Here is a 25,214-nt window from a genome sequence, read left to right on the forward strand (position 1 = left end):
TTTTTTTTTGTATATCTATACTATATATTTACTATAGTAATTATATAGTATAGTACTATAGTACCAGCCTGTTCTTTAGAAATGTATCATATTATTTTGGAACATATAGTATTACCATGGTGTTCATTGACATTTCATGGAGTACCATGAATACCATGATATTTGAATTTGTTATTTATTCAGTTTCATAATATTACTATGGTGTCACCATACTACATTTTGTTAGGGGAATCTAGCTTTCATGTTAAGTCAGGCTTAATGCTTTGGCTTACTGCCTGTCTGTATTGAGGCATCAGCAGTGATAACAGTGTGTGTTGTGTGTTCTGCTGTATCCTGCTGAAAATACGTGTGTGCTGGCTTGTGTGTGCTCGCTTTCACATACACGTGTGTATCGACTGCCAGTACATTTATCGCTTATCCTCACTGCTTTAGACACGTGTTGGCTCTGGCCGTCTGATCAAGCGAGGTTTGTGGCATGCTGAAAGTCGTCGGCTCTATCAACAGCCAGAAAGTCATTACCGTTCAACACACATCAGTCCATCAATATTAAACCATTAGGGCCCTCAGTGGTTCTCTTACGTATCATAAAAAGCTGTGTTTGGTTCCATCCATCCATCTCTCCCACCCCATCCCCGCTTGTGTGTTTGATCTATAAATAGACCGTCTGTATATGGCGTTGGTCATGTGACTAAGGATCAATGTGGGAAATGGGAAAAATGAGTGTTGGGGATTAAAAAGGTCAGTAAACCTGATTTACCAAGGCACTCTTGATGTGAGTGTGTTTGGGTTGCACTAAATGTGATCAATGGCTTGTTTGACAGTTATCGATCATGTCAGCAACAATGAAGCAAAATACATTCGTAAATCTGGCCCAAACCGAGGTGTAATTCATACAAAATAGCTGTTTTGATTTTGCATTCCCTTAATTGATCCTGAATGTCTGCCTGATCCATGCAGAACGGATTCTGGGACTATTTTGTCCGTTTTTGTCATATGAAGCAAATGTAATCGCATGCGCATATGTATGCAGCTCTCTGCAGGAACAGAAGGAAGACCTGCGCAAACGTCTCTCCTACACCACTCATAAGCTGGAGCTTTTAGAGCGTGAGTTTGACTCCACGAGGCAGTACCTGGAGACCGAGCTGCGCCGAGCCCAGGAGGAGCTTGACAAGTTCACCGACAAATTACGCCGGTAAGAAAAGCGTATACGATAGAATCTGGCCTTAATATAGTGGGGCTTTCTATTCACATATGGTAACTACTAACTGAACAATTTATCAACTTGGCTCTCAATTTGCCTACTTATACTATGCTCTTTAAGTATGTACCTGCTGTTGTTGCAAAAGACATTAGGGAAGCATGATATTGGATTTTTGCCGGTATAGGCTGATATTTTTAAACTAATTTTGGCCAATGCCGATACAGATATATTTCCTTTTGTTTGAAAACTTTAGTTTTTTTTTTCAGACAAATGCAGTGGTAACCTTAACATTTTATTGGACGATTTAACATCTGTAGATGGTCTAAAGCAAAAGAGTTGTAAAAATGCTGAAAATCTTTAGATCTCTTTTTATTTAAGTGTCATAATTCGTTTGGGGGAAAAAAAACAAATTACACATTATGAGTAAATCTGTATATAAAATTATTTAATTTACAAGTGTCATATTTGTGATTTTTATTTATGTAAGCTATAGCTTTGACCTTTAAATCAAAGCATACTCGTGTTCATCAATACTGCTTTATTTAATCAGAAACACAATCTAAATGTTATTATTAGTGTATTTGACTTTCATTTTATTACAAGTAGGCCAACAGCGACCACTTTCGGATTTAATACACACAGACATTAGGACCCGGGGGAGGCTGCCACGGCACGCACTAGTGACTGTTGACTATCGTACAAAAGACGCGTCATTCTTTACGTGCATTCTCAGATTAAATGCAGCTATCCAAAAAAGTTAATCTAATTACCATTCAGGCAAAAGTTTGCTTCAACAATGACCACACTGCTGACGTATTGCTAGCAGCACACCCTGAGCATATGCGAGATATTCGTCTTATCAGCATAATTTTTCATTCCGGGCCAGTGCTGATGTTTACATTTTAAGCCATTATCGGCCGATTCTGATATCGTTCCGATAGTATCGTGCATCTTTAGCTAACATCTATCCAAATTCATCCCCATTAAAATTACTCAAACTTAAGGTTAATACAGTAGTGTAAAAAGTATTTGCACCCCACCTGATTTTAAATTTTATTGTATGTTCCTCTCATAGTATGGGTTTATATTAGTCAAAACACAAAGTATTCACAAAGTGTCCAAATATGCCTATTTCTTTTCTATATAGTAGGCAATAATCAAAATACATTTTTTTGTAGGTTGCAAGTCTTCTTGTAAAGAAGTTAGTAAACAGTAAAACATTATGGCTGCACAGTTATTGTATAGGGATATTTTTTGCAGCTGTCAGGGGTGTTTCCCAAAAGCATCATTAGCCAACTATGGTCAAAAGTTCCATTATTACCAACATAGTTCAACAACATAGTTTTCCAAATCTATAGTTCCAACGAACATTCGCAAACAGCATTACAAAATTGTGTGGTTGGAGCTACAGCTCTCAACCTGTGGTTAGAAGCATATTTTCTTTCTAGCAGGACATGGACTTGAGCAAAATACACAAGCTAACAAGTAGTGTAATCTATATTGTTCATTCCATACATTTACAAATGTGTTTATGTCTTCTACTTTGTTAACAGAATTAAAACATAATTTCTGAAATTTGCATACGCATGTATTTGCTATACTACTACGGGGGAACCTGAAGTGATGTAAGGGAAGCCGCAACATACAGTTAAATAACGGAGAACAAAAATAGTGACGTAGCCCTCATATTCCATGTTCATTAATTACAGCAATAATCTGACATTAATTTGCTTAATATCATTAATGACAGTTCTAACTAATGTGGTTCGAATGACATATGTGACAAAGTTCCCGTTTTCAGGAAACAGTAGTGACTAGCTAGTCACGGGCTTGTCTCTCCAACAATGCATCGTACTACGGTGATTAAGAGAGTTACATTGTTGTTCAGGAAACACACCCCTGAAGTATAATTTCTGCTACATATGAGAAAATTCCTAAAGAAAATGTCTGACTATCTGCATGTGAGCTGATTATAAAGCATAATTGGGTAATGCTGCAGGGCATGATTCACACAGAATCCAACACCAAAGCATAATCAGGTCCATATCTGAATGGCTAAAAACAAACAAAATGAAGGTTATGGATTGCCCTAGTCAAATCCCTGAATTTAATCCAATAGAAACTATTTTCACTTTGGTGTTTTGAATGTATTATAAAGTTGCACTTAGTATTTTTTGCTTTATTAAAAAAGTTTTACTACTAAAGAAATAAATAGTACTTTTGAAAAATATCATATCAGTAATCTGATAAAGACTGTTTTAATTTTACATCGACTTAGTCAACTCTTGGGGGTTGCCATGTTGAGATCCAACACGTTCTCACTCCCGACTCGTCACATATTGACGCTTGGTCAGGACCCCTTGGCATCGCTTTTTGATGCTCAAGGTACCCCTTTAGCATCACTTTTCGACATGCAGGGTACTTCATTGTTTTCAGTTGTTTGCCTTAATTTAATGGTTTGCATGCATTTGTAAAAACAGAAACCATTTTATATAAATGCATACTTTCATTGGAGCACCTAACCCGCACCCTACTCTAAACCTTCCCACTTCTGAACATTATTAACACACGTAACAGGCAAATTAAAAGTACAGTCACAGGTATTTATTGCAAAAACTGATCATAAAAAAGCAGTATAAAAGTATTACAAACAAGTTGTGTTGCATTCCAAGTCTTCTGAAGCCATACAATATCTTTATGTGAAGAACAGAGTAAATCGTTTTAATCGTTCAAAATGATCCATCAAAATGCTCACATCTCATTCAAAAAGATCCTCCTGAACATTAGCATGGCGCAATCGGTCAAGAGTCACACAAGAGCCAAAGGCATATCACAACCAAAGCTGACGTCAGGCAATTTTTGAATTTGTGCACAGACAGGATCTGAGCTTTATGGCAGACGGAGATGGTGATAGTGTCTTCACATCATATACTTTTATGTATTTATTTATTTTTGTGGCAGCTGCCCTTATGTTCCTTTTCTTCCATTTAAAAAGGTGTTTTTGCCCTAATATTTAAACATACTACAATTTGGGATGCACTGTTTCTAACCTTGCCTAATATTGTGGATGGATAGTAAGGGCACTGTGTCCCTCTGTATTGGGACACAGAGATTGTTTCACTTCACTTGGCCAATGCCAAGTGTGTAGGAGTCAGTTATACAGTTATAGCTTGGCCATGTGTTGGGCTCCTCGGTCCATAGTAAAATAAATGCTATGAATTGATGCCGCAACAGATACCATAATATGATGTGGAAGATGAACAGGTGGTGAGAGTTTTGGCAACCGACAATTGATTATCGAACAGATGTGTCTAAGGAAATAAGGAAGGCATTTAAGACCTTCCAGTGCGTACTGGATTTGAAAAATAGACATCTTGTTCATGTGTTTCCCACAGAATACAAAGCAGTTACTCAGCACTGCAGAGGATCAACCAGGACTTAGAGGATAAAATCCACCGAAATGTGAGTGCACACATCGGCCACACACTAAAAAAGAACAAATTATAAAAGAAGTGTCTGGGTGAACGCACACACACTGCTTTTTGTTTTAATGTGCAAATGTTTTTGTTCGCATATGTGTTTACGAGTACTCATCTCCCTCTTAAGTGTTTTCCTGTTTAAATGGGTTTTCGGATGAAAGTGTTTACATCGCTGTCCACACTTCTGTCCATGTGTGTACGTGTTTTCTGGTGTGGCAGATTAGGGAATGTGTTAAAACATGTACAATAGTGCTGAATGCACTTAGAGTCTATTTGAATATCAATACAATGCCACTGGTGCGCCTGACGTTAATTATAGTCCATTACAACAGCCTGTCCGCCTTCACATGACAGTGTGATAGTGAGTCTATTATGCTCACAAAATCTGCATCACAGCCTGTTTGTTAATTTGAAGTTCGAAACAATTAAATTATAATTAGCCTGCCTGCTGCAGTACATTGTACGACAATTACATGTCTGCATTAGGATCCAGCCCTCAGGGTTTACTCTGAGTTTGTTATAGTAAACACATTTTTTAGCAACAGATTGCGCCCATAAAGACATCAGTGATGACCCTGAAGGTTATGGGTTCAGGTATGAAAAGAAAATCATCTGATATCAGCCTTCTATTGATGTTCCTTTCAGTATGCCAATTAATTCCCATCTGCTGCAGGAGTATCCTAGAATGACTGAAACAACTTCTGCACTGACTTCTCCCAGTGTGAAATTGTCTATATTCATACTGGTGGTCTTTTAGGGCCTATATCATTGCAAATGCATATCACATAGGTTTTTTTCTGAAAATGTGCTCCTTTTAATCCAGTCACAGCACCACGATGATGAGAAACGGGCTCTTAGCAGAGAAATCATCGTCCTTAACAATCATCTCATGGAAGCTAAGATGACCATTGAGAAACTGAGCGAGGACAATGTAAGAGATATAATGACAATGTGATTTCTTTTACACACTGAGGCTTAATGGAGGTCTTTTAGAGGACGGTGTATTTGCTTTTCGTTACCCAATGTTCCTTTTCTACCACTCTCAATAGGAATTGTACAGAAAGGACTGTAACCTGGCTGCACAGCTCTTGCAGTGTAATAAGTCACATTACAGAGCCCAGTTATCTGAGGTAAGTTGGCACACAAACCTTGCTGAGTAGATGTTGCCATTATTGTTTTGTTTATGGGTGCTGCAGTATGCAGTAATTTGTGACATGAAAAACTTGTTAGTTCATTATTTCCTTTCTCTAGGCAACATATTTTTTAATTAACCATGATTTTATAAGAATGTTTCTTTCTTGTTAACTGGTAGACATTTTAAAACTTTTCCATCCTGTTAGGTTCTATCCTGTTCATTTTCTTGACATTGTGTCGATTCATTATAATTAATAAATATACTTACAATTGAATGATTGTAATCAATTTCATTCCTGAGCTTGAACAGAGCATATTTCAAAAAGATAGAAATACATCTTTAAATGAAAACAAAAGCAGTAAAAAATGTAAAGAAAAACAAAAAGTACAAAAAAAAAAAAAAAAAAAGAACTTCTCCGTTATAATGGACCAAAAAAAAAAAGTACTTCTCCGTTATAATGGACCACCTTAGCATTCTTTCATTGACAGATAAAAATAAGGTAAGTTTCCTTTTTTTAGAAACATTCCCATAACAAGGGATGCTAATAGGGATGCTAAAACAAAAAAATAAAATAACATATTACCATTATTGCTTCTATGGTAGGCTACTGTACCATGTATGAGCTGAGTTTACTTCCCACAGGTAAAAATGGTTTAAGCAAGCCACGCATTTGCTACTGTAGGAAAATATCTGTTCAATTTTTGAAAATGCTAATATTGAGTATCTAAAAATGAAATATACATTCTGAAATGTAATTGCATATTTCTATTTAACAACAATGAATAACAAAAGAGCATAACAGAAAATTTACAACCTGGTCTGTCAATGTGTTGGATAATAGTTATTTATAGCACAACTTCTGTTCCAAGGTCTTTATATAGCCTATTTGGATATAGTTACACAATCTCTTTTTTAAAATATATTTTATCTCAATAAACTCAACTATCCCCTTTAGTGCAATGTCATTTAACCAGTAAACTTTTTTTGAAAGACTGTAGGAAATCATAAAGCAGGATTCTTTTTATTTAGTGGGATCTACTAATATTTAGGTCAACCATAGTAAATCAAGTTCATGTTTAAATAAATATTGAGGTTATGTCCCAATTAAGAATGGGTGACTCTTCTGACAAGGTGAAAGTGGGAGGATGTTTAAGTAATAGTGTGCCAATAAACCCGGCAGTTTATTCTTCAAATCTGCTTCAAGCCTTATGCCATTCCCATGATGTCTGGAACAGAGACTTATGTTGGAATGCTGCCTGCTGTAAAACCCTGTTCATATTTGGCAGATATATTTGAATGGAATCATCAATGTGTCTGTTACACAATGTGTTCAAGGAATTCAGCCTTGCACATTGTTTTATATGAAAATGCCAAAGATTTGGCACTAAGCATTCATTAAAATAGCTGGACATAGCTGGACAAGGTGTCTTGTGGTTATGAGGAAAAATCGAGTTTCTGAATAACCTTAGAGAAATCTCTTTAAAAGCAGCCCACAAAGTCTCAGAAGCAACTACACTCAGAAGGTCAACAGATGTTGTATGTATTAGATATCAAATTGGATTTGTTGAACCGAGACCAACCCTACTGATTTTGAAGGAATACAGTTTTTGCTTCGTCTTGGCTCCTCTTATTATGTTTCTATAATTAGCCATGTTCTGTTAGCCAATTAGCTGCAATTTACTTTCTTCTCGTTGCTATGGTGAAATAAATGAGAGGTAAAAAGAGCTGTGATATTGGATTGATGCCAAGTACTCCGTATGTAGTGTCAGTGGCAATGAAATCGGTGGTTCTTCCCTCTGGCCAATTTTTGCTAAATGAAATACTAAAAACCATGTACTTACATAGACCATTAGTACAGACTTGTCTGAAGATTTAATACTGGCCTTTAACAACATCTTTGGCTGTCTGCTTTGCAAATGTACTTCCGTGGTCACTGGGTACTTTGATTCCATGTACCGATCTCTTGTATGTTTCTTACTGCCTCTTAAGGATATTGACCTCACCCAAGCTATTATTCCCGCTTATCCCTCCAAAATAGGATTCCATAAGAGCCTACATTTTTCTCTTGTGTGCGAGTCTCTCAACTCCTATTGTTCATTGGGTCCATCTAATGGAAATCTGTTTTACTCTCTCTCAGTTACCTGCAGAGTTTCAGGAGCGTGTAAGCTTGCACATGGAGGGTTCTTCCCTCTGCCACTCCCCATATGCCGACACAGTGCCTGCCTCTGTCATTGCTAAGGTCCTGGAGAAACCGGACGAGGTCTGCAGCAGTCAAGCCTCTCACTCACCCAGCCCACAACCCCAGGAACGCCAGGGCTTCCTTGTGGGCACAAGCCTTGTGGGTAGCACTGAGCGCCTTGGCCTCCGAGCTACTTACAAATCAGACCAGTACAGCAGTGACACAGCACTTTATTGCCCTGATGAACGGAGACGAGAGCGCAGACCCAGCATGGACCTCCATGGACAGCGGACAGTGTATGAACCTCAGAACTCCATTGATAGCAACCCAGAAGAAGGATCCATGTCCCTGCAGCCCGGCTTCTCCCAGGACCACTTACGAAAGTTTACAACCTCTCTGGGAGGAGGCTCTAGCTCTTACTCCAGCTTTAGTGGAGGAGGGTCAGAGGACAAGGGTCAGGATCCCCCAAGCAGTGCTGCCTCTTCTCCACGCCACCACGCCCTTTACATGGACTGGAGGGATGGGGGTGAATACGAGCACAAGAGTGACTCTTCCTGGGAGAGGGAGAGTCCAAGCGCCTTTTCCAAGGGCCACACTTTTCAACCGCCTGAGTCCAGCCACCATCAGAATGGTAGCTCACCCATCTACAGTAGAACAATGTCCTCCTGTTACAGTGAACCTTATGAGCCCCTGCCACCTTCCACCTCACCCAGCATCACCTATGGTGACAGTCGGCGTGGAAGTGCTTTTGCTCCTGAGGAAGAAGAGCTGATTGGTCGGTGGCGGCAACTGAGTGTGGAAGATCTGAGTGCCCACTCATACCGCAGTCCTGGGCGGGCCTCACCCTACAGCTTCTCTGAGCAGCACTTCTCTGTCCGGCCTGCAAAAATTCGCCTTGGTCCTCTTTACAGTAGCTTCCAGGAGGGTACTGATGTATACCACCATCATGGTGGGGTACTAGATCCCTTCTCTAGCCCCAGCCCTGAGTGCAGCCCAGGCCTACAGCAGCAGCAAAGCCAACCTCACCTGTACCGCTCCAAGGAGGATAGCCAAGAGTCCGAGCACAGCCTCTACAGCCCCAAGGATGGTGGGGTGGCAGCCGGGGGCCAGGCAACGGAGTACGTTGACATAAGTCCCAACAGTTCAAATGAGTCACTGGACCATGGATCTCTGGAGATGGCTGCCGATCTGCAGCATTACCAACCCGAGAGGCACAGCGTGTCCCCTCAGGGAACAACCCCACCACCTCCTCCACAACAGCCGTACCAAAAATTTGGCACACTAGGGCTGTCACGTAAGGACAGTCTCACCAAGGCACAGCTCTATGGTACTCTACTAAACTAAGAGCAGAGTTTCCTGGTTACTCTCTTTTACAGCTCTGTGGTACTCTGCTAATCTAAGAGCAGAGTTTCCTTATTACTCTCTTTTACAGCTCTGTGGTACTCTACTAAACTAAGAGCAGAATTTCCTGGTTACTCTCTTTTACAGCTCTACGTTACTTTACTAAACTAAAAGCAGGGTTTCTGGGTTACTCTCTTTTGTCAGTAGGTTTTGAATGTTAAGCTACAGTTTGAGCCAAACACATGATGGGATTTTCTGTTGAATATTTTCAGTGCATCAGCTCTCTTATCATTTTTCTCTCTATTTCTGTATCTCTTACAGTGTTTTCTAAACATCGAACATAAATTGCTCGTTTCTAGTTAATATGAAGCTCTAACATTCAGCACTATTTGTATAGCCTATTTTGACCGTTTATTAATGGTTCTGTGTGGTTTGTGAGAAAGTATTTTAAGTGCATTAGGTGCATTATGAATTTTTGGAAACTTGTCTGAAGAGAGAGACATTTACTTTGTTTTACCAAAAGCCTTCTGGGCTCATAAGGGTTTGTGAATGGACAGCACAAGCTATGTAAAAAAATGCTAATTTTGACAAGAAATTTGATCTTTTATTATATAATTTATGAATAGCTGTATTTATTGTTAAGTATGCTATATCTATAATTGTTTAATAAATGTAACACTATGGAGAGATTCAAAAATCTATATAATTGTAAATTATTTATATTGCTATAAATAAGGCAATCAGCACAATTACACAAGCTGCAAACAATTAAACATGCCTCAAATGAAGTTAAGTCATGATGACAATTTGAGATTTCACAACGACCCATTGACAGATCGTTCCACAGGTTTGTGGGCGAGACCTTGTGAAAATATTTTTGAGAATACACTCTGCATGGATTCATATTACCCTAAGTCAGCCCTTCAAGATCAAGTCTCAACTAAAGTGAAACTTCTAATCTATTTCTATTTCAAATAGATGTGATACTACTCAAATCTATTACACCATCAAACAAGTACATCTTGAAAGCACTGGGCATTTTCTTAAACTCCTGATGTGTTTTGTTGGGCGAAGGAATTTCTGAGGTGATTGTTCTTTTCGACGTTTTCTCTCTTTTGTTCCTCAGTGCTGTAAGCCCCTCCCTCAGGCCCTCTCTACCTCACGATTCAATCCCTCTCTTCTTTCTTAATCAGCTGGGATCCTGTGTCAGTTGACACAATGATGCATGACTCTGTTTCTTCTGTTTTGCTTTCTATATCTAATAAAGCACAATAGTTGCACCATGTCTGTCTCTTTAACTCCCTTTTTGTTTCCTTCACTGTTGGAGAGCTAGACTTGCTGCCGAGGTGTATTGGGAAGAATTTATAATCTGGTGTTCTGTTTCCTGCATGAAATGTTTCCTTGTTGTATGTGAATGGCAGCATACAAAGGAAGGACCTTGGTCCTCCTCCACAAATGACAGAGTTTCTTTCCAGCATTCAATTTATTCAGTCTTTACAGAATAACAGAAGTGCATCATTTACACTCAAAACATTTCATGTTAGTGCGTGTGATTAAGAACAGTAGCCAGTAAAATCCCTACAGCTCCACTGCGCATGAAATTTATCTAATAATAGCTAATGCACAGAGGTATATAGTGGAGGTAATGAAATTTATGCAGCCATTACTCCGATTCACTTTTTTGTTTGAGTAGTGACACCGCACTATATGCAGAGCCACAACCTACGTGTTTCCTTTTTGATTTCGTTTGGACACTGGAATGTCACAAACATTTTCAAATACATCTTGAAATGAGTCACAGGGTGGGAGTTGCCAGGTTTATTTCACAGCCTTATGAGAAGATGATATTCTGGGAGGCTAAAGTGTGACTAGTTCACTTCATAGAAGAATAGGTCTGTCAAATTAATTGCTGAACAACATTAAACTATCATGATGTATTGTAATAACTTGGTCAAAAATCACCAGTTAATCTACATAGAGAGATATGCAGTGGTGTACAAGTTATTCTGTATTCATGTTAGCTCTGAGCCATATGTTTCTTGGGCACGTTGCTCCTGTCATTTGTATTCAAGGGATATGTCGGACTCGATACTTTCAGGCTCTCATTCACAGAGAAGAGTGAGTCACAAGCCTGAGGCCATCTCTGAAAACACTGCAGCAAAGATACAGGGAACAGATGGACATTTTAATTATCTGTCCCTTATCGAGTAAGTCCCTCAGATACTTGGTCAAAAACACTCCCCAAAAATCCAGTGCACTGATGTTCGAGGTTTGCAATTGCCACATTTGTGAAGAGTGGTTCTGCTTCTTCCCCTCACCTCCTAAGCCCCACCATGCTCTCACTCAGGTCCCAGAGCCGTTTAGCAGTATGCTCTTCGGTGGCTTTAGACATCAATTGTTCTTCTTCGCAATTAGCAAAGCATTTTCCAGACACACCCTCAACTTCAGGCGAGCATGCCAGATACAGTGGGGTCTGAGCACCCTCCAGTGGGCTTTTGAAGAACAACCAAGAGACCAGCAAGAAAAGAGGCTTAATCAGCAGGGGGATGTTGACGTGCCGGCCCAATCTGGTCCTTACGATACCAGGAGTGAGGGCATTTACAGATACCCCAGTACCATCCAGCCTGCGGGCCAGCTCGCGAGTAAACAGTAGGTTGGCAAGCTTGCTCTGGCTGTAGCAAAAAGTTTTGTTGTAATTCTGTTCGCTGTTCAAGTCCTCAAAGTTGATGCTGCCATACTTGTAGAGTTTGGAGGAGACCACGACGATACGGCTGGGAGCCGACTGCTTCAGGAGGTCCAACAGAAGATTTGTCAGAAGGAAGTGACCCAGGTGGTTCACTCCCAACTGCATTTCATAGCCCTCTTCTGTCCTACTGTAGGGACACTGGTAGAGACCAGCGTTGTTGATAAGAACATCAATCCTTGGCTCCTCCTAATTTTGTAACACAATTAGGAGTTTAGAAATTTTAGTTTGTGCACATCTAATCACAGTTAATTAATCTAGTGTATAAATGCAATAAAGAAAACAAATAACTTTAGACACATGAAAAATTATGTGGTACAGTTGTTTAGCTTGGTTAAGACTGAAATTTAAAAATACAGATAGACTACTATCCTCAAGTGTTCTGGCATGTTGTTTCAGAGGCAAAAACTGCGGATATGAAAATCTCAAGGAGGCTGTCATGGGACTTGAGGTATATCTAAGAGGGAAAATGTTTTTTGTGTAGCTAGATATTGACTCGCTGCAGAAAGTGTAACTAAAATGGCTTCATATAAATGTCTATTAAATCTACATGGGAAATCAGGGCTGGTTGTCACACGAGGAAGTTGTTACAATGGCTGTATGTCAGTAACTAAAAGGATTTGAGGTTTTAAGTAAAACCAATATGACATGCTATATATTAACTAGGCCTGTTGGCATGTGTTGTGTCCTAAATTCATTTAATTTATCAAATACGTATTTATTGTTAATTATGCTACACCTATAATTGTTTAATAAATGTAACACTATGGAAAGACTGAAAAATCGATGTAATTGGAAATGATTTATTTTGCTTTAAATAAGGCAATCGGCACATTTATACACACTGCAAGTCCCAAATATTACAAATCCCTCATATGAGTTAGCCTAAGTCATGATAACAATTTGAGATTTCACTGCGACCCATTGACGGATCGTTTCACAGGTTTGTGAGTGAGACCTTATGAAAATACCCTAAGTCAGCCCTTCAAAATCAAGTCTCAACCAAAGTAATACTTCTAATCTATCTGATACTTCTAATCTGTTACAATTTCATATAATTCATTAATTACAATTTCTGTTGGCCAAAATAATAGTTTAACAATTTCATGTAATCTCGTGTTATTTTTTCCATCTTTGCTGTTTCGTTTAAAGTTTAATGAAAATCTAGTAAATGGATATTTAATTGCAGGTTCCCATTGTTGTCAAGACAACAACGTGTGTCCCTAACCAGAAATTTACTTTTAAAAATAAATCAAACCTGTGAAATATTGTCAGGGCTAAAAAGTGTGACAATCAGCCCAGTTGCCTCCTATTTTCATTAATTATGTATGTACAATTTATCAATGTACCAAAATACCAGAGGTCGCGTTAACCTAAATTTTCCAAAATTGACGGAATTTTTTTAGCAGTGCTTTCAGATGGAGCAGCATTTACTACACAGAGCCGTAGTTCACCGACAGTAGTAAATGCTGCTCCATCTGAAAGCTCGTGAAAATACCACATTTAATAACATGTTTTTACTCCAAACTCACTTCATAACGTCAGTCGAGTGTTTGAAGTTAATCCTTCTGTGAGATGATGTGGCTTCTTACACAGAATAAGGCACGTAACTATTTCATAGTATTCTAAGCCGTGATAAAGGCTATGTCGATTAGCATTGCATTATTATATACTTTATTATAATAAATATTATAATAAGACGAACTCAGATAAACCATATATTGCCGTAGTCGTGTGTTTATTAGTCACGTTGAATCAATGAAAGCAGTTAATAGGGATGGGCGGATCGATCCTTAAGTATCGATACTTTCGATGTTGTATCGAAAGGATCGATCCTCACATAAAAATATCGATTCTAAAGTGCATTTTTTAACCATTAATTGTATTTATTTATCAAGAAATTCGGTGCATAAAATAAGCTTCTAAGTGGAAAAATAGACTATATTAGCGAATAATTTAACCATTTCTCCTGCTCATTGGAACACACGCAAATGCCGAAAGACAGAACCAATCAATCACAGACAGCGTTCGTTGCTGACGCATGGCTCACAGTGCTTATTCAAATAGGGCTGCATTTCCTAAAAGCATCAGAGGCATAAGTAGATCTTAAGAAACCATTGCCACATCATTACATTAGCCTACATAACATTGCTACTATATATAACATTAATTCTGAAACATGCATCACGGTTTCCACACAAATATGAAGCAGCAATAATAATAAATGTTTCTTGAGCAGCAAATGATATTAGAATTATTTCTGAAGGATCATGTGACACTGAATACTGGAGTAATTATGCTGAAAATTCTGCTTTGATCACAGATGCATTTTAAATTACATTTTAAAATATATTCAAATAGAAAATAGTTTTTTTATTGTTATATTTCACAATATTGCTGCTTTTACTGTTTGTTTGTTTGTTTGTTTGTTTGTTTGTTTGTTTTTTTTCAAATAAGTGCAGCCTTGGTGAGCATGAGACTTAAAAAAAATATTACAAAATCTTACTGACCCCAAACTTTTGTGTACATGTAATATTTATTTTTAAATTGGCTAGTTTGTGCAAGTAAATTTATTTAAACTGGTTGTTAAAAGTTTAACTGGATTGTGTTATGTTCTGTAATTGCTGTTAATAAATCTTTCAGAAAAAATATGCTAAAGTTTCACCTTTAGGTACAACAGCCTGGCAGCCTTTTACAAAAATGAACCATGGTTTTATTACAGTAACCACAGTATTTGTAGTAAAACTGCAGTAGCCACAAATTTACCATGGTAATAATAATAATAATACATTTTAGTACTTATGTGACACCATGTTTATTTTTTATGAGGTACCCTCAAAGGTGCACCTTTGTAACTTATCTACCCTTAAAGCATGCATACTTGTACGGTACTAATATGCTCCCTTTTAAGGGTATAGTTGCACCTTTGAAGTTACTGCCCCAGTAAAGGGCTAAAATACAATTATAGTATATTTTATTTCTGACAGTGTAAACAAAAAAAGGCCTATGAAATTTAAAAAAAAAAAACATGGCTTTAAAATCTTTATATTAAGTGAGTATAATTACTGATTATATTCTTTTAATAATTAAAAAATAAGTTTATTTTAGAGGTATCGGTATCGCTATCGACGATACTGGGCTTGAAAATATCGGTATCGGATCGAAAATAAAATAAGAGGTATGGCCCATCCCTATCTTCTGTTTATTCAGCAACTGCTATAGGGATTTCCTGGCGTATTTGGAGTTTCCGCGCGAGAGCACCCTCTGGCCTTCAGGTGGAGATTTACTACTGATTACAGAACCGTGCTTCACTGAAAGATACGCATGACAATCACAGCTTCTGCCTAATCGCGATTTATCGACTTTGCGATTTCATTTCGATTAATCGTGCAGCCCTAAGACACACTGTATATATATTTTATTTTATTTTATTTAATCATTTAGCAGACGCTTTTATCCAAAGCGACTTACAAATGAGGAGAACAATAGAAGCAATCAGACGAACGAGGGAGTAGGCCTGGGTGATAAAACGGTATCAATATTTATCGACGGTACACCTTCTTCGATAACGATAGAAAAAAATGTTTGATATAGTGCATGATATAGGCACGTGCTATAAGTGACGCAGACAGCACACACACACACACGAACACATGCTGAAATGAGTGCTGTGCCTGCCGGTGATGATGTAAGTGACGTTGTTGCATCCTACGAGACGCGCCGCTGCTGCGTTATTCATTCAAAATATTAGAGAAATACAGAAGCTCAATGCGGAGAAGATCTTGATTAGGTTAAAACCGAAACCAAGCCATTCACACAAAACGCATATTCAGCACATTTTTTAGACGGACACATATGACTGCTGCACTCGCGACTCACAGAAGAGAATGTATAGAAAGCCATGCAAAGTTAACAGTTTAAACTTTTAGAAAACACGTCACGAATTTGTGGAGGTTTATTCCTTTTCACTGAGTCTCATATGTTTTTAAATGCAATCTGTGTGAATGGCACTTCGGCTCTTTGGATTAAGCAATGCATAAATACATGATGCTGTTTTGTTCAAAATTGTTTATGCAATTTACGAAATTATATTTGATTTCTATGAGTTAATTTAGACGTAATGCACGTCTTTTTATAGTTACTTCCTTGCGTTGACAATTTAAATGCGCTGCATTATTTTGCTCATTGCGCCCTCCTGTGGCCTCGGGAGACAAGACAAAAGTTTCCTTAAAACCTATTTAATCTGCATATAAAACATTAGAAATTCGATATTTGTTTAATTTTTATTTTGTATTTGATTGTTAAAACAAAAAATATTTGTTGTTTGTCTCAATAAATTGGGTTAATTTAAAAATAGAGTGGTTAAATGTAAAAAAAACTTTCTATTGCTCTTTGTTTTAAAAAAGGTTATAAAAAATGTCAATAATTCTCGATACCGAACGATATGAAACATTATATCGTTGATCAATTTTTTAGCTATATCACCCAGCTATAAGAGGGAGCAACAGTATGCAAGTGCTGTGACAAGTCTCAGTTAGTCTAGCACAGTACACATAGCTAGGTTTTTTTTTTTTTTAATAGAATGGAATAGAACAGAATAGAATAGAATAGGTAAGTGCTAGTATAGTACGGTTCATTCATCAACTGAAAACAGAATGATTGGGATAAGAATCGATATTGGTTCATAAAAATGAGAATCTATTAAAATCGAGAAATCTATATGTTTTTACCTAGTAGCCTAATGTTGAACATGAAAAGTGACACAGTCTCTGTTCATCTGTTCTCTTCATAAATAAATAAATGCATAAGCCTATATGCTCGTCCTGTAGGTTCATTATTAAAAATGAATATGTGAACAAAAATACAAGCAATTAACACATTTAATATAATTAAAATATGAAAATTAAAATGACGGGTAATAATAGATTATGATGGAATTTTTATGACCCTGTGCGTCAAAATGACGGACAACGTTAAAGTCTAACGCAACCTCTGCAAAATACCCACAGTTAAAAAAATACTATAGTAATTTATAGTAAATACTATAGTGTTTTTGAACCATACTATAGTAAAGTGTATTATACTGTAGGCATATTATAGTATTTACAACACTTTGTTAATAAATGCTAATGCTACATCATAAATGTAGTATTAACTATAGTGAACTGATAAAATGTAATAAATACTGTAGTATACTTTAGTTTTTACTACAGTAAACTGTAGTGTATTGTAGTATAATATACCCTATAGTTGTAGAAAACTTAGTACAGTATTGGGTCAAGTAATTTGTTTATATTACTATAGTTGTTATATTACCACAGCAACCAAATTACCACAATAAATGTATTCAAGTAGGCCTACTTTACCATAGTATGGTTCAAAAACACTATAGAATTTACAATAAATTACTATATTATTTTTTCATGTAGGATGTTGTTATGGTATAATTACCATATTAATAAGTGATGATAATAATAATATGCAATCCCATTAATACCTGCTTTGAACCTTGTAAGAAGTGAATGTCATTTTTCATTACTGGTGGCTAGAACTAAGTTGCCACAGTTTAATTGTGCTAACAATAATTGTAGTAATATTAACATTACAGTAAGAGTACAACATTCATATCATATTCAGGACATTGGCTAGCTCATTTCACTGAGAAACACAGGTGCTCAGTGCTTGACCTTTAGTTACACAACATGCAAGCGTTAGCACGTTTCGTGTTTTTTTGTGAACTAATTGGGCCATTTTCTCAAATGCTTTTGCCTGAGCCATTTCTACGTGCATTAATTCATACTCCATTGTGTTGCAGCCTATATTTAATGACATGCAACCTAGTTTCAATGGCTAAAAGAGAAAGAGACAGTTGTAAACAAACCCTGATAACTTCCTCGCAGAAGCTGCGCACAGACTGGAGCGACGCGAGGTCCAGGTGTTTGATCACGACCTCTCCCTGATTCGGACCGGCTTGATTCTTGATGTCCTGGGCCGCCTCCTCAGCGCTCTGCCGGTCCCGACAGGCCATGACCACACGGGCCTGCAGCTTCAGCAGCTCCGCGGCCGTCGCCTTCCCGATGCCGCTGTTCGCCCCGGTCACTATCACAGTCTTTCCGCGCATCAGACCCGCTGGGTAACTCAGCAATTTCAGCGCTTTCCGCCTGAAGAATATTCTCCGGGCAATGAAGAAAACCCCGCCGCCGAGGACAGCGGCTAAAATGACCGCAGCAGACATCAGTGCAGGAATGCTGAGTGTTGAATGACAGCGTGCGCGTGAGCACAGCGGACCACGTTACCCAGAATGCACTGCTTCATTATGGTTTAAAACATAGACATAATAAATACCTAGACGCCTCATTGGCCGCTTTGAGCCGTTGCTGCGATACGTCAACGCGTCCGCCATGTTTGTGAAGGCAGTAAGTACATCTGCGCTTTGTTGTTTACAGTGTTGGGGAGTAACTAGTTACATGTAACGGCGTTACCTAATTTAATTACAAAATAAATGTAACTGTAATCACAGTTACTAAGAAAAAATGTGTAATTAAATTACAGTTACTTATGAAAATGTTAACGATTACAAAGGGGATTACCATTGAACTTCAGATCAATCTCAAAGTAAAAGGCGGTACTAACGTCTGATTTTATGGTGGATGTGTTCAAATTTGATCATCTTAATTCAAGTGATGAAGGATTTTGAAAGTCTGACAGTGTTGAGCACTACTGTAAGGTTAACCCTGCATGGTGTAAATGTTTGAAAATGAGTAACAGTGGCAAATAAACATTCATTAGAAATTTTGAAAAGTAGTCAAAAAGTAATCAAAAGTAATCAGTTACATTACTTTAATAAAGTAATTGGAAAATGTTACACTACTTGTATATATAATAACTTGTAATCTGTAACCTATTACATTTCCAAAGTAACCTTCGCAACACTGGTTGTTTATGATGAGAGAATTCGTGGGATTCAGTCGTCGAATGTGCGCGCATTCAACAAAACTGATGAGTTTCAGCGTTGACTCATCTGAACGCCTCTGATTGGTCATTGCATTCCTAAGCACAACAGAATCGTGTGTGATCGGTTATAATTCACAACACTGTAAAAACGCCTAAAATGAAATATGGTGCAGCATGAGCAAATCTTAATTTAATGCGCAGTCGACACTTTCTATTAATTTACACTTTGTTAGCAACAGACGTAATAGATTTAATTTGTTTGTGCAGGGGCATTTTTGCCCCAAGACACTGTGGCCAGGGCCTTACACACGCTCCGCCTATGGTTATAATAATATATTGACTGCAACAACACATCACTGATAGCACACATACATCACAGAGACGTCTATTTGACGTCTGCATCTGCAATAGTTTTTAGAGTGTTTGCTCATCTGCAATACGTCTATAAGAGGTTTAATTTACATTACATTTACATTTAGTCATTTAGCAGACGTTTTTATCCAAAGCGACTTACAAATGAGTAATGATACGTTTCCTATCAGATGTCAAATAGATGTTTAGAAGATGTCTTTAAGATGTTTAGGATTGAGAATGTATGTAAAACTGAAATCTTACAGACGGCTGCCAGATGTTTATACACAGCAGATGCTTTCCAGATCAAGCGATCTTTAACAGACATCTTGCAGATGTACGTGTGCTATCTGGGATTGATATTATTATAGGGCCTATAGTAATATAACAGCATCTGCATTTCCTTCCTTTTAACTGAACACAATTATTTGTAATTTCTGCTTGATTTTTTAGAGTTGGCATTGATTGATTGTTTCCAGCTTCAGAATAATTTTCTTCATTGGTGAATGTATTGGCATTGAGTATGGATTAACTCTCGCCATTAATATAGCCATAGATGCTGGAATGGCGTTAAGAAGAAAATAAACAAACAAACATAGACATCCCAAAAGTGAAATGAAATAAAACAATTTAATACACTTAACAGTATTTTTTTTTTTATTTCAAATACAAAGTTGTTTTAATACATAAACAGACCTTAAGTCCAAAGTTCAGAAAACATATACTGTCAGTAAACTATAATAAATAAGTGTGCTAAAGTGCTACACGACTAAACATATGTTAGAACTAATGGCAAAAACGTTTCATTCTGAACAGAATTTTGTTGTGTTACTTGTAATTCGATGTCACAGTCAAAAAATCAGTATCTTAACTACATTCTTAAAAATATATAAACCATGTATAAATACAGCAAAAAGGCTAAACAAATATTCCTGTTAGTAAGTAGTAATACTAGCTCATTTTAGTACAATTAAGTGGCACTCTGTAGATGAACAAGATCAGTGCAGACTCAAGAAAGAAAGGAAGTGGAGTTAAAGGAAGCAGACAAGAGGCTTGAATCTATGGTTGCTAATAATACTGCTGGTGTGGTTGTGGTTCTTAGAACTGGCTCTCAGTATTTGGGTCCTCGTATATGTAACTGCCAACACCTCCAGTGTTCACTCCTGAACAAAAATAGCGAAATGATATTATCACGGGTCAAAGATGAATATTTCAAGCATCAAAACAATGAAAGTTTACTACACTCTAAAAAATGCTTGGTTGTTTCAACCCAACTTTGGGTCAAATATGGACTAACCAAACTTTTGGGTTAAAAATTTAATTTGAGCTATATTTTAACCCAAAGTTGGGTTGAAACAACCCAGCATTTTTTGAGTGTATGATTTACAGAAAAAAATGTCATTCAGTGTAACAATAGTGCAAAAACACTTTTGAGGCATATTTAGAACAAGAATCGTTAAATTACAAAAGACCCTGTTTAAGGATAACAGTGCAGCCTCCAAAATACTAATTACTTTCAATTTTAATTTTTTTACCAATCTTTGACACTATCCTTCAAACCACTTGTCAGCAAGTATTTTATCAGTAAGAATTTAATCATTAAAAATATAATAAAATGTAGTATGATCACTTATTCCTTATTCTATAAGTCAGAATAAGTATATTGTTTTACATAAATATATCTGTTATGCTGAATGACAATATAACATTATTTCACTCATATTTTGATATTTTATTGTCATAAATGTAATTGGAAAGTTGAAACATTAAAGTAGACACTTGCAATTAAAGGGGTCATGACAATGCTAAAAATATCAATATTTAGTATATTTGGTGTAATCCAATGTTTACGCGGATTAAAGGTTCAAACAATACATTATTTTCGACATACCGTACATTATTGTTGCTCCTCTCTGTGCCACCTTTCTGAAACGCGCCGATTTTTACAAAGCTCATTGTTCTGAAAAGCACGGGGGGGCTCTGATTGGCCAGCTATCCAGTGCGTTGTGATTGGCCAGATACCTCAAGCGTGTGACGGAAATGTTACGCCCCTTACCATATTTGGAAACACACAGCATCTACACAACATAGCAGTGGCGGCGACAATACTACAGCTATGCCTTCTTTCTTTACGTGAACATTTGGGCGGTGTTATGCAAATCTTCCAACACAGTGACGTAGACATGTGGGGGCATGTTTTAACGAGGCGTTTTAGGAAGGTGTGGATGAGTCTTAACTTTTATAAAGAATATATCTTTGGCTTTGAGACTTTAGTCTTTACAACTTTACGGGTCTTATATATGCACAAATAGCTTGTAACACTCCAAAGACAAAGAAAAACTTGAAATTGCATCATATGACCCCTTTAATATGTGTAAGATAATGAAATTGGAAAATGAACAATGGAAAATGTACCTTTTGGCCCAAAGAGAACAGCGTAACAGGGTTTATGGCAGTACGGCTGGCCATCGTGCTGTAGTTTAAAACAGAACCCATGTACACTATTAAATCACATTAAATCAAATCTGGATGAATTGCACAACAGTTTAATCTAGATATTTTTGAGCTGCACCTTTATGATATTACTAAGAGGGGATAAATACATTTCTATTCCACACATGCTGATACTTTTTTTTTTTTTTGACCAAATTACATTTCAAATACATGTAGTGAGCATCACAATATAAGCAAGTATATCTTTTTAGACTGAAAATATATTTAGTTTAAACCTTTAAATGCATATAGATCGCATTATGTACTTTGAGGGGCAAGAGAATGTCAAAATGTATTTTTATAATTTGCACAATATAAATTATTTAGATTAAAATATATAAAAATGGCCCAAAATACAGTAGAAAATACAAGTAACCTAAAATTTGCTATATATTTTTGGGCTGTTTTTGTCATATGAGAATCAACAGGTCTTTCAATTGAAAGTTGATCAGCTGCAGTGTTTTATGCTGTCTCTGTCCCTCACCTCTGCATGGCTGCCTGGAGCCAGAGTCTTGCTGCACCTCTCACAGCGCAGACAGGGTCTGTGCCAGTCTTTACCCAGGGAACTGACCTTTTCAGCTGAAACACAAAGAAGGAAACACAGGCCCTTCTGTAAGCATCAGGCAACCTCAGGAAATGCTAATGTATGTCCTGGCACTGCTGAACACACAAGTTACAGCACAAGTCCATATTTGGTGAACTTTACTGTCTGAATGTCAGCGCTTACCGAAGTACACTGTTTTGTTGCACCTTGGGCAGATGTTCGGCTGACCAGAAAACGAACTGAAGCTTGCAGCTGGAGAATATTGGGTAAACAGTTGTTCTCAAAAATATAATTCATTTAAATTACATTAACATAAATGTAATAATCCTGAAATATAATACAGAATTCATTACCACTTTGTTCTAGAAAGCACATGCAAATGTCGCAATTGCGTTGCTATATGGTTGCTAAGGTGTAGTAAAGCCCAACATATACATTTAAGGAAAGCTCACCCAAAAACGGAAATTATTGGTAACAAAACAGTTGCTGGTTGGCTTTAACTTCCATATTATTATTTTTTCCATACTATGGAAGTCAAAGTCTGCCAGCAACTGTTTGGTTATCCACAATCTTCAAAATATCTTCTTTCGTGCTCAACAGAAGAAAGAAACTCATACAGATTTGGAACAGTTTGTGGGTGAGTAAATGATGATGTAATTTTCATTTTTGGGTGAACTATCCCTTTAAGTCAGAATGAAAAATTTGCTTCAGTTACTAACAATATAAAAGCTATTTATACTTTTACTGATTTTTATAAAAATCATTAAAGATTTCGCAGCAAAAACAAACCATGACCTGAAGGTGGACAATTTTAGAATTATGCTATAAACTATCAATCAAGTCATGAAGTAGATTGTATATAACAGATTTTTTGTTGAGAATTTAGAGGCCTATCAAACAAATACAGTAGGCTGTGTTGTGTAATATCAAGTCTCTGCATTATTGTCTACAGTAATACAAACTCACCCTTCACTGGGCCCCTAGTAGCCTTTTTCTCTTCAGCCTTGGGCTTGGTTTCCATTGCAACAGGGGCAGTGTCTTCATTGACAGGTGTGTCATAGACATATGATCCAGCCCCGCCGATATTCACACCTACAGGGATATGACAAGACAGTACAGTTGCTTCTTTTCTGATTATATTTAACATCACAGTGTGTAAGAATTTAACATAGGCTTTAACTTCACGTAACATTAAAGGGATATTGCACCGCAAAATGAAAATTCTGTCATCATTTACTCACCCTCATGTTGTACCAAAACTGTATGAGTTTCTTTATTCTGTGGAACACAAAAGAAGATATTTTGAAGAAAGTTGGTAACCAATACTATGGACGTCAATAGGACCCAAAACTGTTCGGTTACCAGCATTCTTTAGCATATCTTTTTTTCCACAAAAGAAAAAGTCATACAGGTTTGAAATGAGTAAATGATGACAGAATTTTCATTTTTGGGTGCACTATCACTTTAATCCATATCTGAAGATCAGATATTTAAGCTGCTCTTGTGCAGGCTGTCTGTCTCATTAAGAATCTGTAGCATCAAAGGAAGGAGTGTCCTACTTGCTGCAAGCCCCACAAATTATGAGTAGATGCATCTGAGGCACTAATTAGATGTACTGCACCTTTTGGTCCATAGAGGGCAGCATAGCATGGTTTGTGGCAGTATGGCTTCCCATCATGCTGTTAACAGTGGAATAAAGCACATCACTGAGATTAATTAGGCATCCAGTTCCTGTCTTACTTGTCTGCTGTCATCAAAAATGAACGCTAATGCTGTCCAGAGATTAAAGCATGAAATATTTTCAACATCTAAAGAGCAAACAACTGTACCGGCCCTTGTGAAAAGAATTAGGCTACACTTTCGTATACTTTTAAAAAGAGTCTTATTATGGAAATAATACACTTTAGAAGAATATATTTAAGTGCTAATTGAAGTAATGTTTTCTGACATTTATTTTGTGGAATCTTACAGTTAAATGAAAAATGTATTATAGTTTAACTAGTTGGAATAAGTCGGACTTTATATGTAATTTTATATTTACTTCTATTGTCTTTGAAATATGGTTGCCCAATACTGCCAAATGAAGTGACAAGCATTTATGGTAAACTAAAAAATACCTTAATGTAATAAAACTTGTATGTCATGTACTTAAATATATTTGTATTTACACATTTGTAATGGTGAAGTTGCAATTTAGTACATTTAAAAATATATTTAAATGTAATATCGAATAACACAGTGCTTGTTATTATAAGCAAGTACTTTACATGGGCTTTGTTAGTCAAAACAATTAAATCGGTGCACTTCTTTAAAGCAAAAGAGTATAAAACAATTATTTAAAATGTATTTTAAAGCGAAACTTTTCATTTGACATTTAACAATGTGCACTTTTTTTAAAGTGTGTTTTAAGAAACAGTCATAAAAGTGTACTCTCTTTAAGTGGCCTTTATTTCATTAATATTATCTGCAAGTACCTTTTTTAAATGTACTTTTAAGATTTGAAGTACACTCAAAGGACACTGAAAGTACACAAGTGCACATTCAATACAATCAATATGATATTTGGGATGCATTAAGGCTCTTTGTCATGCAGATAACAGTTTGTTGGAATCTGTGAATTATCTGCATCATCTAGAACAACAACTTAAAAGTGTGAATTTTGATTATAATGTGAACTTGTTAACATGTCAGCGCTCTTTTTTGGAGTCTCTAAGAGTTTTATACATGTTTAAAATGTATAGTCTTTAGGGAAAATTTAGGCTACGAATAACAATTTTTGATCAATCACATACAT

General features: G+C 36.9%; 3 protein-coding genes across 4 annotated transcripts in view; 1 reads left to right on the forward strand and 2 right to left on the reverse strand.

Moving 5' to 3' along the window:
* The window catches only part of LOC107685776 (brain-enriched guanylate kinase-associated protein-like), a 27,100-nt gene extending 16,330 nt beyond the window's left edge, over positions 1–10,770 (forward strand). For both annotated transcript variants that reach the window (XM_016482493.1, XM_016482496.1), the window contains exons 3-7: positions 1,031–1,192; positions 4,597–4,663; positions 5,504–5,611; positions 5,730–5,810; positions 7,953–10,770. In XM_016482493.1, coding sequence (XP_016337979.1) covers positions 1,031–1,192; positions 4,597–4,663; positions 5,504–5,611; positions 5,730–5,810; positions 7,953–9,338 — 1,804 coding nt within the window. In that variant the 3' untranslated portion in view covers positions 9,339–10,770. The remainder of the gene's footprint in view (positions 1–1,030; positions 1,193–4,596; positions 4,664–5,503; positions 5,612–5,729; positions 5,811–7,952) is intronic.
* Positions 10,771–10,788: 18 nt separating this feature from the next.
* On the reverse strand, positions 10,789–18,377 carry LOC107685777 (retinol dehydrogenase 14-like). Its single transcript, XM_016482497.1, has 2 exons — positions 17,960–18,377; positions 10,789–12,267 (listed from the first exon to the last, which is right to left on the reverse strand). The coding sequence occupies exons 1-2, from the start codon at positions 18,311–18,313 to the stop codon at positions 11,650–11,652; spliced, it is 972 nt and encodes a 323-aa protein (XP_016337983.1). The 5' UTR covers positions 18,314–18,377; the 3' UTR covers positions 10,789–11,649.
* Positions 18,378–20,285: 1,908 nt separating this feature from the next.
* On the reverse strand, positions 20,286–24,099 carry LOC107685785 (cysteine-rich protein 2-like; the record flags this gene model as incomplete). The annotated part of the gene is made up of 6 exons (XM_016482503.1): positions 20,286–20,546; positions 21,799–21,856; positions 22,361–22,455; positions 22,604–22,672; positions 23,387–23,512; positions 24,042–24,099. Coding segments are annotated over 6 exons (471 nt in total), but the record flags the coding sequence as incomplete, so codon positions are not given.
* Between the last annotated feature and the right edge of the window lie 1,115 nt (positions 24,100–25,214).

Source organism: Sinocyclocheilus anshuiensis, unplaced genomic scaffold (genome assembly GCF_001515605.1).
Source record: "Sinocyclocheilus anshuiensis isolate Anshui unplaced genomic scaffold, SAMN03320099.WGS_v1.1 scaffold617, whole genome shotgun sequence".
Taxonomy (NCBI): Eukaryota; Metazoa; Chordata; class Actinopteri; order Cypriniformes; family Cyprinidae; genus Sinocyclocheilus; species Sinocyclocheilus anshuiensis.

Excerpts from the sequence above, each read along its gene's own strand:
- LOC107685777 (XM_016482497.1), bottom strand. The coding sequence starts at position 18,313 with ATGTCTGCTGCGGTCATTTTAGCCGCTGTCCTCGGCGGCGGGGTTTTC. Across the intron at positions 12,268-17,959 it reads TCTGCGAGGAAGTTATCAGG|GAGGAGCCAAGGATTGATGT; the intron begins GTTTGTTTACAA and ends TTACAAAATTAG.